General features: G+C 45.1%; 1 protein-coding gene across 1 annotated transcript in view; it reads right to left on the bottom strand.

Annotated features, from left to right (window-relative positions):
- The window catches only part of LOC128398541 (uncharacterized), a 73551-nt gene extending 58775 nt beyond the window's left edge, over positions 1 to 14776 (bottom strand). Inside the window, exons 1-2 of the mRNA XM_053359768.1 lie at positions 14383 to 14776; positions 1292 to 1644 (exon numbers count right to left, since the gene is read on the bottom strand). Of these exons, the coding sequence (XP_053215743.1) occupies positions 1292 to 1643 (352 nt within the window). The 5' untranslated portion in view covers position 1644; positions 14383 to 14776. The remainder of the gene's footprint in view (positions 1 to 1291; positions 1645 to 14382) is intronic.
- Positions 14777 to 15616: the final 840 nt, after the last annotated feature.

Raw genomic sequence — 15616 nt, 5'->3', positions numbered from 1 at the left:
GCTCCCAGCCCCTCTAGACGGTCCAGAAGGATGTTATGGTCAATGGTGTCAAAGGCCGCTGAGAGATCCAGCAGAACTAGGAAACAGCTCTCACCTTTGTCCCTAGCCCGCCGGAGATCATCGACCAGCGCGACCAAGGCAGTTTCAGTCCCATGGTGAGGCCTGAATCCCGATTGGAAGGGATCCAAATGGTCTGCATCCTCCAGGCATGCTTGGAGTTGTTCGGCAACCACCCGCTCAATCACCTTGCCCAAGAATGGTAAATTTGAGACTGGGCGATAGTTGGCCAAACTGGCTGGGTCTAAAGATGTTTTTTTAAGAAGCGGTTTAATGACCGCCTTTTTCTGCGGGTCTGGGAAGGCTCCCTCACAGAGAGAAGCATTCACCACCCCGCAGAGCCCATCGCCCAGCCCTTCCCGGCTCGCTTTTATCAGCCAGGATGGGCAAGGATCAAGGAGACAGGTGGTCGGTTTCACTTGTCCAAGCAGCATGTCCACATCCTCGGAGGTAACAGATTGGAATTGATCCCATGTAACAGGACTAGACAGAACTCTAGCACTCTCCCACCCTGGCCCTGCTCCCACAGTGGAGTCTACCTCCTTCTAAATCTGAGTGACTTTATCTGCAAAAAAAACTTTGCAAAAGCATTGCAGGAGATCTTGGGGTCCCTACCATGCCCCGGTGGTGCAGGTGGTTCCGATAGATTGCAAACCACCTGAAAAGGTCTCCTGCTGCTCTTTTCTGCAGATGCAATGGAGGCGGCGAAGAAGGCCCTCTTCGCCGTCACCATTGCCACTTGGTAGGCTCGACATTGAGCTCTAGCCCGTGTCCGGTCTGATTCAGAGTGAGTTTTCCGCCACCAGCGCTCTAGCCGTCTCAACGATTGTTTCATCGCCCTCAGCTCTGGGGAAAACCACGGAACTGTCCGGGCTCCATGCAATCTGAGAGGGTGCTTCGGAGCCAGACAGTCAATAGCCCTGGTTATCTCCGCATTCCAAAGGGCCACCAGGGAATCAGCTGAGAGGCCATCAACGTGGGATAAAACATCCCCTGCCACTCTCTGGAAACCAGTTGGATCCATTAAGTAGCGGGGCTGGACCATCCGAATCGGTCCCACCTCCCTGCAGAGGGGAAGGGTCGTGGAGAAGTCCACTTGCACCAGGAAGTGGTCTGACCATGGCACTTCTTTTGTTTCGCTTTTAGTTAGTGTCAGATCACCAACATCCGTAGAGGTAAACACCAAGTCTAAGGCCAAGGGGAACCCAAAAGGGATCTGGTTCTGCCTACTCACCTGGGAGCGCTGGCCCAGAGTCCTCGAGGCTCTTCTTTTTTGAGGGCCGCTGCTGGCTTGGGTCTTGCTTGCTGGTCTGGGGCTTCACCAGCCCTGGCAAGACTAGGGGCCTGGCCTCTGCCGGTCTGGCCTCTGCCGCTGATGTTGAAGGCTTTGCCAATGCCGGCAGTAGGGCAGGGGCCTCGTCCTCATATGAGGGGTAGATCTTGTTTTTGCGTGCAACTTGATCTTTCCTCCTGCCCTCTGTGGCTGATGTTGAAGGCTTCGCCAATGCCGGCAGTAGGGCAGGGGCCTCATCCTCATATGAGGGGTAGATCTTGTTTTTCTTTTTTCCTTTTAGAAAAAAAGCCATCCTGCAAGATGCAAAAAGATTAGTAATTATTGGGGAATGATATATAATGAATTGAAAAAACTGTTTAAAAAGACTTTTGTTAAGAAACCAGAAACATTCCTTCTAGGAATTTTAGACCAAGACGTAAAAAAAGAAAATTGGAAATTATTTATGCATGCAACAACAGCAGCAAGAATTTTATTAGCACAAACTTGGAAGACAGAAGAAATACCAACGAAAGAACAATGGCAAGGGAAACTTATGGAATATGCAGAACCGGCAAAACTAACAAAAAAATTACATGAAAAGGACAACAAAGACTTTAAAAGAGAATGGGAACCATTTACAACATATATGAAGAGGCAACATAAATAAATGGACTCATTGGCAGGGTTTGAGTGAACAATCACAACTGTCTACAACAAAAAATAAGACTATATGTATTGAGGAACTTTTGGGGAAACATCAAATACGCAAGGTGAACAATAGGGAAATAAAACAAAATGTGAGTACGAGGGAAGTCCAGGGGAGGAGGGTCGAAATATGAAAAATTGTTAAAGATATATTGTTAGAAGTAGAATCCATGGAAAAATCAATAAAAAATTATTTTTAAAAAATAAATAGAATCTCTGGATAAGAAAGTGTCATTTTTAGGTATTCTATTAAGACTGGAATATGATATTCCAGTTTTGATTGCTGGAAATTTAGCAACTGGGAAATATTATCCTGAATAGTGACAGAATTTGGGAATGATTCAAAGTATTTGGTATGGTATTTTTATTTGTAAACATTGAAATGAGGAAGTCTTTTTACTCAGAGTGAGAAGGATGACCAAATATTTGACAGACCTGGAAATAGCAAGCTCATGTAGATCCAAGGGGGGAGGAAGTGGATACCGCGGAAGAATATTGTAAAATTTGTGGAGGAAAATGATCTGACATGATCTACTATTCCAGCCTGGTTATCTCTTCCTAATTCTGGGTGCTGTGTTTTATTATCTTCAATATCTCTTGTGAAAAGGTCTTTTAATGTACGGTCAGTAAAAGCCTGGATGTAAGGCCTGCCTTTTGTGTGAATAGTTTTGTTTTCGTTTTCTCATTATGGGTGGATCCCAGGACAGACTAGGTCTGGCTGAAGGTCTGCCCTGAAACCTTGCTGGAAGGATCTCCCCTTGCTGGGCCACTTTGCAGGAGTCGACTCCTGCAGGCGGCTTGTCTTGTGTGCGGGTGGAGGCGCGCTGCCTGCAGAAGTGGACCCTGGGACTAGCTACCTGGAAAACCTCTGTGCCTGAGGACGCCACAACTCCCGTAGCCTTTTCAGGCTTTGCCCTCAGGTGGGAAGAGCATTGCACCCGGGAGAGGGAAAGGGGAGTCAAACAGGCACTCAAGGGATAATTTCAGAGAAAGAGCTTTATTTCTATCATCCGGGCTTGGTAGAAGGAGCTAGTGTCATAACTTCATAAACAAGCACAAGTTCACATCCATTGGCACAGAGCATATATTCCCCTCCAGTTCCCTCCCCCTTCTCCCCCTCCTCAGGAGTCCTGCCTCATGAGTTTCCCTGAGCATGAACAGAAAGCTCCTGTCCTGAGACTCTTGGGACTCTTGGCGCCCTTCCCAGGAAAGGGGGATGAGAAGCCAAGGGGGTTGAGAAGCCTTGCGTTCAGCGTGTCCAAGATGTGATGCAACTGGATGAGATAAGACTCAGTTCCCAGACCTGCTTATTCCTGGCATTGACAGAGCCCATTCATTAGCTTTTTGAAGCCTTCTTGTACTGATAAAAAATAACCTTTTGCTTATGCAGCAGCATCTTGTGAGAAAGCAGAGAAGAGCAGAGAAAAGCTGTTGTAGACGAGAGAAATGGGAAATTTGGTTTTGAGGCCTGGGGTGACTTTGGGCCTGGGGGGGGTCACCTGTCCTCACCTCCTTCACTCCCTGGCTTCTCCCCCCCCCCCCCGGAGAAAGGGGAAGGCATGGACAACAGACAGTCGCTTCAGGACACTGATCCGCTCTAAAGAAGCTGGCGCATGGGAAGAGCCGCACCCCATCAGCTGCGAGCAGTACCTGTTCCGCCTCCAAATAATCATTTGGGCTTCTGTGTATATTCCCAGGTTGTACTTTCAGTTAGTTGGAAGGGGGGGCGGTTCTCCAGCAGATGCAGGAGTGAAACGCCATCCCTTTTGTTGTGTTGAAAACAACAACTCATCTGTGGGAGCCTCAGCTTCTGATCCTAAGGATGAGGCTAATGCTTCTGGTCCTATCCCTGAAGTTCTTTTATAGGTACTGAAGATTGACTGGATATTCTGTTTATTGGTTTGGTAATGCTGTGTGTCATTTAGAATGTGGTTGAACAACTCACACCGCTCATGTGATGGCTCTCTGGGAAGTCAGCCCAAATCACGGCGTGCACCGCATCCCAGAGAAAGAGGGAAAGTGAATTGCTGTTATTAAGATGAATGTGTTGCTGAGAATGTTGTTTTTGTTTCAAACACTGCAGATTGTGGACAAGATGGACTGTTTCAAGAGGTGGCAGAAAGACATATCTAGATTTGTCTGGCAGGGCAAAAAGCCCAGAATAAAATTTAAGATATTAACTGATGCAAAAGAAAGAGGGGGGTTTGCCCTGCCAGACTTAAAACTGTATTATGAATCAGCGGCTTTTTGCTGGCTGAAAAACTGGCTACTTCTTGAGAACACAGACATTTTGGATCTGGAAGGGTTTAACAATAGGTTTGGTTGGCATGCATATATATGGTATGACAAGGTTAAAATTCATCAAGGATTCAAAAACCATATTGTTAGGAAAGCACTATATAATGTTTAGATTCGGTATAAAGATTTGTTGGAAAACAAAACCCCTAGGTGGTTGTCACCAATGGAAGCTAAGGAAGTGAAAAAACTTAACATGGAATCTAAATGGCCAAAATACTGGGAAATCATAGAACAAGAGGAGGGAAAAGTGAAATTGCAGAGCTATGAGAAATTGAAGTCAAAAGTAAGAGACTGGCTTCATTACTACCAGATAAATGAAGTTTTCAAACAGGACAGGAAAATCGGCTTTCAGGTGGAGAGATCAAAATTAGAAACTGAATTGTTGGAACCCAATACTAAGAATTTGTCAAGAATGTATAACTTGTTGTTGAAATGGAATACACAGGATGAGATGGTTAAATCAGCTATGATTAAATGGGCACAAGACATTGGTCATGACATTATGTTTGCTGACTGGGAACAGTTATGGACTACCGGTATAAAATTTACGGCATGTAATGCCTTAAGAGAGAACATTATGAAAATGATTTGTAGGTGGTACATGACCCCAGTCAAGCTTGCAAAAATCTATCATACGCCCAATAATAAATGCTGGAAATGTAAGGAAACTGAAGGTACTTTCTACCACCTTTGGTGGACGTGCCCAAGGATCAAGGCCTTCTGGGAAATGATCTATAATGAAATTAAGAAGGTACTTAAGTGTACCTTTCATAAGAAACCAGAGGCCTTTCTCCTGGGCATGGTAGGCCAATTGGTGTCAAGGAAAGATAGGACGTTCTTTATGTATGCTACAACAGCAGCAAGAGTTCTTTTAGCAAAGTATTGGAAGACACAAGAACTACCCACGCTGGAAGAGTGGCAGACAAAGGTGATAGACTATATGGGACTGGCTGAGATGACTGGCAGAATCCGTGACCAAGGAAAAGAGACGGTGGAAGAAGATTGGAAGAAATTTAAAACTTATCTTAAGAACTGTTGTAAAATTAATGAGTGCTAAAATGTTATGGGTAATGTAAAACAGAATTGCAGTGACAAATAATTGGGTAAGAGAAAAAGGATTAAAGAAAGTGAATTATAAGTACAGTGGTGCCTCGCAAGACGAAATTAATTCGTTCCACAAGTTTTTTCTTCTTGCGAGTTTTTCGTCTTGCGAAGCACGGTTTCCCATAGGAATGCATTGAAAATCAATTAATGCGTTCCTATGGAGACCACTTGCCAGGCTGGCGGTGCGGAGAAGGGCTTTTCTCCCCACTGCAAGCCTTCAGGACAGGTACGGGAACAGAGGGGAAGGCGCGCAGCACTTCTCCTCTGTTCCCGGGGCTTGCGGTGGGAGGAGGGTTTTTCCTCCCCACCGCCAACATTCAGAACAGCATTCTGAATGTTGGCGGTGGGAAGGAAAACCCTCCTCCCACCACAAGTCTTCAGGACAGCCATCCGAAGGCTGGCGCGGGGAGAAGGTCTCTCCGCCCCACCGCCAGCCTTCGGGGGAGCCTTCCGAAGGCTGGCGCGGGGAGGAGGTCTCTCCGCCCCACCGCCAGCCTTCGGAGGAGCCTTCCGAAGGCTGGCGCGGGGAGGAGGTCTCTCCGCCCCACCGCCAGCCTTCGGGGGAGCCTTCCGAAGGCTGGCGCGGGGAGGAGGTCTCTCCGCCCCACCGCCAGCCTTCGGGGGAGCCTTCCGAAGGCTGGCGCGGGGAGGAGGTCTCTCCGCCCCACCGCCAGCCTTCGCAAGGCTGCTCGGAAGGCTGGCGCGGGGAGGAGGTCTCTCCGCCCCACCGCCAGCCTTCGCAAGGCTGCTCGGAAGGCTGGCGGCGGGAGGAGGTCTCTCCGCCCCGCCGCCAGCCTTCCGAGCAGCCTTCCGAAGGCTGGCGGCGGGAGGAGGTCTCTCTGCCCCACCGCCAGCCTTCGGAGGAGGTCCGAGGATAGTGGGGAAGACGCGCTGCGCTTCCCCGCTGTCCTGGAGATTTCCCTATGGGCTTTCGTCTTGCGAAGGAAGCCCATAGGGAAATTCGTCTTGCAAAGCGCATCGAAAAATGGAAAACCCTTTCGTCTAGCGGGTTTTTCGTCTTGCGAGGCGTTCATCTTGCGGGGCACCACTGTAATTGAAATTAGGGGTTGCTGGAAAAGTTTAAAACAGGGATGCAGAAAAGGGAGGTATGGGGAAGTCGTTGAAATAAGGTTTAAGAAAAAGAGGTTATGAAATTATACGTGTTTGTATGTGTGTTTGTTTGTGTATTGTTAGTTGTGTTGTGTTTTGATATATGTTGGAAAATTAATAAAAAATTTATTTAAAAAAAGAGAAAGAGGGAAAGTGAGCCTTAAAAACCCTTTTGGATCTCTATCCCAACAGAACAGCTGCATTATTTCTCTGGGAAAGTTTTAGTTTAGGTTTTAGAATCCCAGTTGCTCCCCCCCCCCAATTCAGGTGACCCACCAAATCAGAAATCAGTTAGAGAGATGCCCGAAGTGGCGTGCAAGAAAATACTTAAAGAAATTAAGGCAGGGAGGGTAGCCGGCCCCTTTTCTGTCCCTCCCATAGAGGGTTTGCATATATCCCCATTAGGCATCGTCCCCAAAAAGGCACCCAGTGAGTTTCGCATGATTCACAACCTATCCTACCCAAAGGGAGGGTCCGTCAATGATGCGATACCTCAGGAACTTTGCTCTGTGAGGTATGCCTCATTTGACCAAGCGGTTAAACTTATTCGCAAATTTGGAAAAGGCGCGTTGCTGGCGAAATGTGATATAGAGTCTGCTTACTGACTCCTGCCAGTCCACCCGGAAGATTTCCGGTGGCTGGGTTTTAAATTTGATGGGGCATACTTTGTAGACACGGGACACGGGTGGCGCTGTGGGTAAAACCTCAGCGCCTAGGACTTGCCGATCGTATGGTCGGCGGTTTGAATCGCCGCAGCGGGGTGAGCTCCCGTCGTTCGGTCCCAGCTCCTGCCCACCTAGCAGTTCGAAAGCACTCTTAAGTGCAAGTAGATAAATAGGTACCACTTTATAGCGGGAAGGTAAACGGCGTTTCCGTGTGCTGTAATGGTGCTGGCTCACCAGAGCAGCTTCGTCACGCTGGCCACGTGACCCAGAAGTGTCTCCGGACAGCGCTGGCCCCCGGCCTCTTAAGCGAGATGGGCGCGCAACCCCAGAGTCGGACACGACTGGCCCGTACGGGCAGGGGTACCTTTACCTTTACTTACTTTGTAGACAAAGCAATGCCTATGGGTTGCTCAGTGGCCTGTGCAGCCTTTGAGGCATTTAGTACCTTTTTGGACTGGGCGCTTCGTTTTAGAACAGGCTCTGAGGGTGTGTCACACTACTTGGACGACTTTATTCGCATAGCTGATAGTAGGCATAAGTGCTCGGCCCTTCTGTTTTTTTTTTAATAATATTTTTATTAAACAATTTTTATATTAATGCAAACAAAACATACATAAATAAACAACAAACAATAACAGAACAAAAAACAAGTACCATTTCATATCCTAATTTCTTTAACCTTTCTTCCTCGACTTCCTCTTGCCTCCCGTTTCTGTATTCCAAATTCTTATAATTATTCAGCGAATCTTTCCCTTATTTTACTATAAATTTATGTTAATCATCCTTATTCTCTTTGTCTTAACCAATACTAATAGTAACCATTTATTTTAATCCAACATCATTTTAACTGTCATTAATTTTGTAATATTTCTTTAAATAGTCCTTGAACTTTTTCCATTCTTCTTCCGCCGCTTCTCTTCCCTGGTTTCGGATTCTGCTCGTCATTTCTGCCAAGCCCATGTAGTCCATCACCTTCATCTGCCATTCTTCCAGTGTGGGTAGATCCTGTGTCTTCCAGTACTTTGCAATAAGTATTCTAGCTGCTGTTGTAGCATACATAAAAAAAGTTGTATCTGTCTTTAACACCCCCTGGCCGACAATACCCAAGAGAAAGGCCTCTGGTTTCTTGGGGAAAGTATATTTAAATACCTTTTTCAGTTCATTGTAAATCATTTCCCAGAATGCCTTAATCTTCGGGCACGTCCACCAGAGGTGAAAGAATGTACCTTCCTTTTCTTTACATTTCCAACATTTATTGTCAGGCAAGTGGTAGATCTTTGCAAGCTTGACTGGGGTTATGTACCACCTATAAATCATTTTCATTATATTTTCTCTTAAGGCATTACACGCCGTAAACTTCAACCCGGTGGTCCACAACTTTTCCCAATCAGCAAACATGATGTTATGACCAATGTCCTGAGCCCATTTAATCATACTTGATTTTACCATTTCATCTTGTGTATTCCATTTCAGCAGCAGATCATACATTTTTGACAAATTCTTAGTACTGGATTCTAACAGTTCAGTCTCTAATTTTGATTTTTCCACCTGGAAGCCTATTTTACTGTCTAATTTAAACACTTCATTTATTTGATGATAATGTAACCAATCTCTCACCTTCCCTTTTAGTTTTTCAAAGCTCTGCAATCTCAATTTGTCCCCTTCCTTTTCCAAAATTTCCCAATATCTTGGCCATTTTGACTCCATATTTAGCTTTTTAACTGCCTTAGCTTCCATTGGTGATAGCCATCTTGGAGTCTTATTTTCCAGCAAGTCCTTATATCTAACCCAGACATTTAATAGTGCTTTCCTGACAATATGATTTTTGAAACTTTTATGCGCTTTAACCTTGTCGTACCACAAATATGCATGCCACCCAAAAATATTGTTAAATCCTTCCAAATCCAAAATGTCTGTGTTTTCAAGAAGCAGCCATTCTTTTAGCCAGCAGAAAGCTGCCGCTTCATAGTACAATTTAAAGTCTGGCAGGGCAAACCCCCCTCTTTCCTTTGAATCCGTTAATATCTTAAACTTTATTCTGGGCTTCTTGCCCTGCCAGACAAATTTAGATATATCTTTCTGCCACTTCTTGAAACAGTCCATTTTATCCATTATTTGTAATGCTTGAAACAAAAACAACATTCTTGGCAATACATTCATTTTTATAACTGCAATTCGCCCTAACAAGGAAAGCTTCAGATTTGACCAGATCTCCAGATCTTTTTTCACTTCTGTCCAAGTTTTTTCATAATTGTCTTTAAATAGGTTCACATTCTTAGCTGTCATATTCACACCCAGATATTTCACTTTTTTGACCACAGTCAACCCCGTCTCATTCTGAAACCTTTCTTTTTCAATCTGTGTTAAATTTTTCTCCAATACCTTAGTCTTTGACTTATTCAGTTTAAATCCTGCCAATTGGCCAAACTCTTGAATTATCTCCAAAACTCTTTTCGTACTAGCTTCTGGCTCCTGTAAAGTAAGTACTAGATCATCTGCAAATGCTCTCAGTTTATATTGTTTAACTCCGACCTGAACCCCTTTCACCAACTGGTCCTTCCTAATCATATTAAGCAAAACCTCCAGGACCGAAATAAAAAGTAATGGGGAGATAGGGCACCCCTGACGTGTCCCTTTTTCAATCTTAAACTCTTCTGTTACCACATTATTTACAATTAATTTTGCTTTCTGTTCAGAATATATTGCACCTATACCATTTTCAAACCCTTGGCCTACCCCCATCCCCCGGAGGTTCTTCAACATGAAGCTCCAAGAAATATTGTCAAAGGCTTTCTCGGCGTCCACAAATATCAAAACAGCCTTAGTGTTTATATTCACTTCCAACTTCTCCAAAATGTCAATTATATTCCTTACATTGTCCGACAAATGCCTTTTCGGGAGAAAGCCCGCCTGGTCCCCATGAATCTCCTCCATCAAAACTCTTTTCAGTCTCTTTGCTAAAACATCAGCAAAGATTTTGTAATCCACATTTAGTAAGGAGATGGGTCGGTAGTTCTTAAGTTGAGTCTTTTCAGTCTCTGTCTTTGGTATAAGTGTAATGTAGGCCTCTCTCCACGTATCGGGTGCCCTTCTCCCCTCCATGATCTCGTTGCAGACTTCCTTCAAAGGTTGTATAAGCCCTTCCTTCAAAACTTTGTAGTATTTGGAAGTCAATCCATCCGGTCCAGGTGATTTGCCCAACGTCATGTTTTGAATGGCATCTTCTATTTCCTGTGCTGATATCTCCTGGTTCAAAATTGTCCTACTTTCCTGAGAAATCTTTTTCAGCCCATTTTTCTCGAGGAATTGTTGTATGTCTTTATCTTTCTGCGGCCCTTGTGTATACAATTGTCTAAAGTAGCTCTGGAAACAATTCCTAATTTCCACTGGGTTGCATATGTTCTTTCCCTCCACTTCTAAATTTGTTACCGTGTTGAGTTTTTGTCTCTTCTTTATTTGCCAAGCCAGTAACTTGCCACATTTATCTGCAGATTCGAAGGTCTTTTGTCTCATTTGTTTGATTTTCCATTCTATTTCTTGATTCATCAGTTCCATATATTGTGTTTGGTACAGTTTAATTTCTCTTAAAACCACTTGCGATTTTGGCTTCAATCTTAGTTTCCTTTCCCCTTCCTTTATCTTTTCCAGAATTTTCTCTTTCCTCTCATTTTGCTTTCTTTTCTTTAATGTATTTTGTTGTATCAAAAACCCTCTCATCACGGCTTTACTTGCGTCCCATATTATTCTTTTTTCTACTTTAGATCTTAGATTAATTTCAAAATAATCCTTCAAAGTTTTTTGGGCCTTTTTACAGATCTCCTCGTCTCTGAATAAGGTGTCATTCATTCTCCATCTGAAGGAACCAGTTGTTGTTTGCTTCATCACCATCTTTACTGCGTTATGGTCGGAGAGAGTTTTTGGGCAGATTTCCACTTTCTTTATGTTCGACGCCATGTTGCTAGTCACCCAAATTTGGTCAATCCGAGTCCATGTCATTTTGGCTTCAGAAAAGAAGGTTCCCCCTCTCTCTAATGGGTGTTTTGTTCTCCAGATATCTATCAAATCCATATTGTCAGTCATTTCAAAAAAAGTTTTTGGTAGTCTTCCATCTTTTGTAACTACCTGTCTTTGTGCTTTATCCATATTTGTTGAAACTACTCCATTCATGTCTCCCATCATAATTAGTTTATAATCCATATAGTCCATTAAAGTCTCATGCAACTTCTTAAAAAATTCTGCTTTCCCTTCATTTGGTGCGTATATCCCCACTATCAAAAGTTTTTCTCCTTGAAATTGAATTTCAATTGCCAGATATCTTCCTTGATCATCTTTGAAAATTTGTTTCGGCTGCAGATTTTCCTTTGCGTAGATCACCACTCCTCTTTTTTTTACTTTGTCTGAAGATATAAATTCTTGTCCCAATCTCTTATTTATTAATAGTTTTCTGTGTGCTCTTGTTACGTGGGTCTCTTGTAGACAAATCAAGTCCAATTGGTCTTTCTTTAAAGCATGAAATATATTTTTCCTTTTTCGGGGATTGTTTAGACCATTACAATTCCAGGTTAGAAGTTGCAAAGCCATGATGGGGTTATTTAATTCCTCCTACAGCTCCCAGTTGTTGTTCGTCCTTTGTTGGTGGTTCTGTGTCCGTGTCTAGTCTTGAAGGATGTCCTTCTCCTGGATAGGTCTCTTTCTGTAGGTCTTCTTCGTGTTCTCCCAGGAACTTGTCTTTATCACTCACTGTTTTTATTCTTCTTTTCTTCCCCTTGTATTTAAAAGACAGGCCTTGGGGAAACTCCCACCTGAATAGTATGTAGTTCCTCTTCAGTAGTGTCACCAAATCCTTATAAGGACCTCTTGCATCCAAAATACTTTTGGGAATATCTTTAAAGATCTCAATATGAAAATCTTCAATTCGAAGGGTTGTTTGGTAGTGCAGGTTCAATATTTTATCTCTCTCTTCTTTGGATCTTAGAGTTATCAAGCAATCTCTGGGTCTATTCTTCCTCTGCCTTATTCCCAACCTAAATGCACTCTCTATTTTGAACTCTTCTTCTTTCAAATCTTGCTTCCAGAAGTCGGAAAACTCTTTTGTCAAGTAATCCACCAAGTTGTCTCCTTCCTTTTCCGGCACAAGTCTAATCCTTAGGTTTTTCTCCTTGCGTTGCATATCCTGCATAGAAAGTGTCAGTTCATACTCATCCAGTTTCCTGTACACCGGTGGAAGTTTCCCTTCAACAGCAGTGGCAATTTCCTTGGCTTCCTCAGCTATCTTTCGTGTTGTAGATGAATCTTCCAATAGTTTCCCAATTGCTTCTGCATTAGAGTTCACTTTATTCCCGAGGTCAGTTATGCTTTTAGTATTTAAGTCAATTTTCCCAGAGATTTCTTCAATTTTCTTATTTGTTTCAGCGCCTTGCTTCTTTAATTCCTCCAAAGAATCATTTATTTTTCCCAATGCCTTTGCAAACGCTTCTTCAGAAGACATTGTTTTCACTTTTGCCTTTGTGACAGCTGCAGTTCCCGAGGCCCCTGATACAGAGGCCCTTCTTTGCATAGAAAGATCAACTTTGTATTGTCTACCAGATCTCAAAGTCGTTTCTTGTGAATCTTCTTTCTGTTTACCATCTGCCATAACAAAGTCTTTCACTCAAGGTCATTCCCACACTCTTAAGCTGTCAAAATATAAAAGTTCTCAGGTTTTAAATTCCACTTGTTGCTGAAACTGTCCAAATCCTCTAGAGGGCGTAAAGTCAGTTCTTAAACTTTAAATTGTTCCCACACTCAAAAGGCAAAAGCCCTCCAAGTCCCTTTCTTTGTAAAAGATCCAAATCAATAGTGTCCTGCAAGTAACTTACTATATAGCAAAATACGATGTTTCAAGTTGAGAGTAGCCAGAGTCTATATTACAGTTACTTTCTAACCTTTTTTGTAACGACCGTCCTTGGCCGGTTCCTTTCCTCCAGCAGTCCGACCCCCAGGTAGATGAGCAGCGGTAAACAGTTCAATCTCCTTTAAAAACAGGCAGGGAATCCCTTTAAAATCTTCTCCCCCCCCCTCCTGCCTTCTGGGGGGGGGAGTTCTTTACTTGGTGTTGGGTTTCTTAGCTCATAAACTCTCCTGTCAAAAGTTACAGCTTAAATGCCTTTCACTTTAATCTTGCTGCAGGACGGAAAGCAGACTTCCTTTTTAATGCTTATCCGTCTCGGTGCCCAATTTCTTTAGTTTTAGTGTCCAATTATTAATGCAAGCTCAATCCTACTCATGGAAAGTTGCTCTTTTTTAATCCAAAATCTTCGGAAGAAGTCAGCGCTCTCCGCTAATGGCGACGCGGCTTCGCTTCGCAGGCTGGGTGAAAGCGACTCTCAGCACCGCTCCACGCACCCTCCGCTGATCTATAGCCTTTAAAAAGGCTATTTCACAACGTCGGGGGGGGGGCAAAGGTGCCCACCGAGTCTCCGGTTCACAGGCTATGCGCCTGTGACTTTTAAGGGTCCTTGCTCCGCCGTGAGCTACGGGACCCGAACCCGCGAAGCAGATCTCTCCCGGAGCTCCGGGAGAAATCCGCCATTCAGCGCTGGCGCTAACCCGGAAGTGCTCGGCCCTTCTGGAAGCCTTCACATCTTTAGCAGGAGAGCTGGGAGTACCTTTGGCTGCAGATAAAATGGAGGGCCCAGCTACAACTATGGTTTACCTAGGCATTGAGTTGGACACAGTCGCCCAAACCTCAAAACTTCCTAGTGAAAAATTGGTTGCGCTTAGGGACCTCATTCAGCAACTTCTCCCTCTAAGAAAAGTTACGCTCAGGCAGATTCAGTCATTGTTAGGCCATTTGAACTTTGCTTGCCGAGTGGTTTCCCCAGGCCGCCCATTTTGCAGCCGCCTCGCGAGGTTGTCAGCAGGCTTGCGGTCACCCCATCACAGGGTTCGCCTATCTAAAGAGGTAAAATCTGATCTGGAAGTCTGGCTGAGGTTCTTGGAAAGGTATAATGGTGAAGAAGCAACCGTTGGAACGCAAAGGCAATGCGGCCAGTACCAAATGCAAAGGGGTAGCGACAAAGACGTGTCCTTTTAAGCCTCCCTCCTTTTGCTCCACCAAGCCCCCCACAAACGTTAAAGGTGCCCCACCACCCTGCGAATGTGGCTAGAAATAAAAACCCCCAGCCAAACCTGATCCGTCGGGCGAGCTGTGCGCTTCCAAGTAAAAGGACTAAACGGCGATGGGCTGGCGCTGAACGTGCAAACCGCGTTCCGCAAAGCTCCGCTGCAGAGAAGCCACCCAGAGAGAAGGGAACACCCGGTCGATGGGGTTTTCCAGCGCGGTTTCAGCCCTGCTGTTCCGGAGCTAAATGGCTCTGGCTGCCGAAGCCGCTGCCTGGAACACGGGTGGGCTTGAAGCAGGCAATCCGATGGGAGGCACAACACCGATGCGCGGGTAAATCCAAGTGAAAATCGATCACCGAAGGAATTGAGATACACAGCCTAAAGAAAAGGTAAGCAAGAGACAAAACAACCTTAATACAAACCAAAGCGGGATGGCTGGCGAGGTGAAAAGAGGGCGAGCCCCGGCCGCGCCGGCCCTAAATAGGGCAGGCTATGCCCCCCAGCCACCCAACTGGCTGGCTGGGTTGACGACGCGGCCAGGATTCCCTCAGTCTCAAGGGGGCTGGAACCAGCCCCCGCGCACATGGAGTGGGCGTGAAGCCCACAACCCCAACTCCTCGCCAGGTTCGGAAGTGGCTTTGTTGTGTTGAAAACAACAACTCTCATCTGTGGGAGCCTCAGCTTCTGATCCTAAGGATGAGGCTAATGTTTCTGGTCCTATCCCTGAAGTTCTTTTATAGGTACTGAAGATTGACTGGATATTCTGTTTATTGGTTTGGTAATGCTGTATGTCATTTAGAATGCGGTTGAACAACTCACACCGCTCATGGGATGGTGTGATAGGCGCACATACATAGATCAGCACAGGAAGACCGACCTGAAGCCATTTTGATTCCTAAACTGAGCAAATGTTTTCTCTGCAAGGTCAGACTGGAAAAGCCTCCCCATTGTCTTTTCCTTCACAAATCCTGTCTTAAGGGTATGTCTGTGTTTGAATAGGGTGAGTCTGTGACCATCCCAGGAACTAAGTATTTATCATTACGAAAGACTGGCCGGGCTCCCCAGGCAATCCAATCAAGTAAAGCCACTTCCGGCCTGCCCAGGAGGTGGGGTTGCGGGCTTCATGCCCACCCCACGTGAGCAGGGGAATCCCGGCCGGGTCTGCCCCCCCCAGCCAGCCAATCAGCTGGCTGGGGGGGCGTGGCCTGCCCTATTTAGGGCCGGCGCAGAGGGGGCTCACCCTCTTTTCGCCGGCTAGCCCTCACGTTTTCCCACCCTCCCTCCCTTTAAGTAGGCTTTA

The sequence above is a fragment of the Podarcis raffonei genome, chromosome 12 (assembly GCF_027172205.1).
Source record: "Podarcis raffonei isolate rPodRaf1 chromosome 12, rPodRaf1.pri, whole genome shotgun sequence".
In the NCBI taxonomy this organism is placed as follows: domain Eukaryota; kingdom Metazoa; phylum Chordata; class Lepidosauria; order Squamata; family Lacertidae; genus Podarcis; species Podarcis raffonei.
This window is presented reverse-complemented; position numbering and strand designations above follow the sequence as displayed.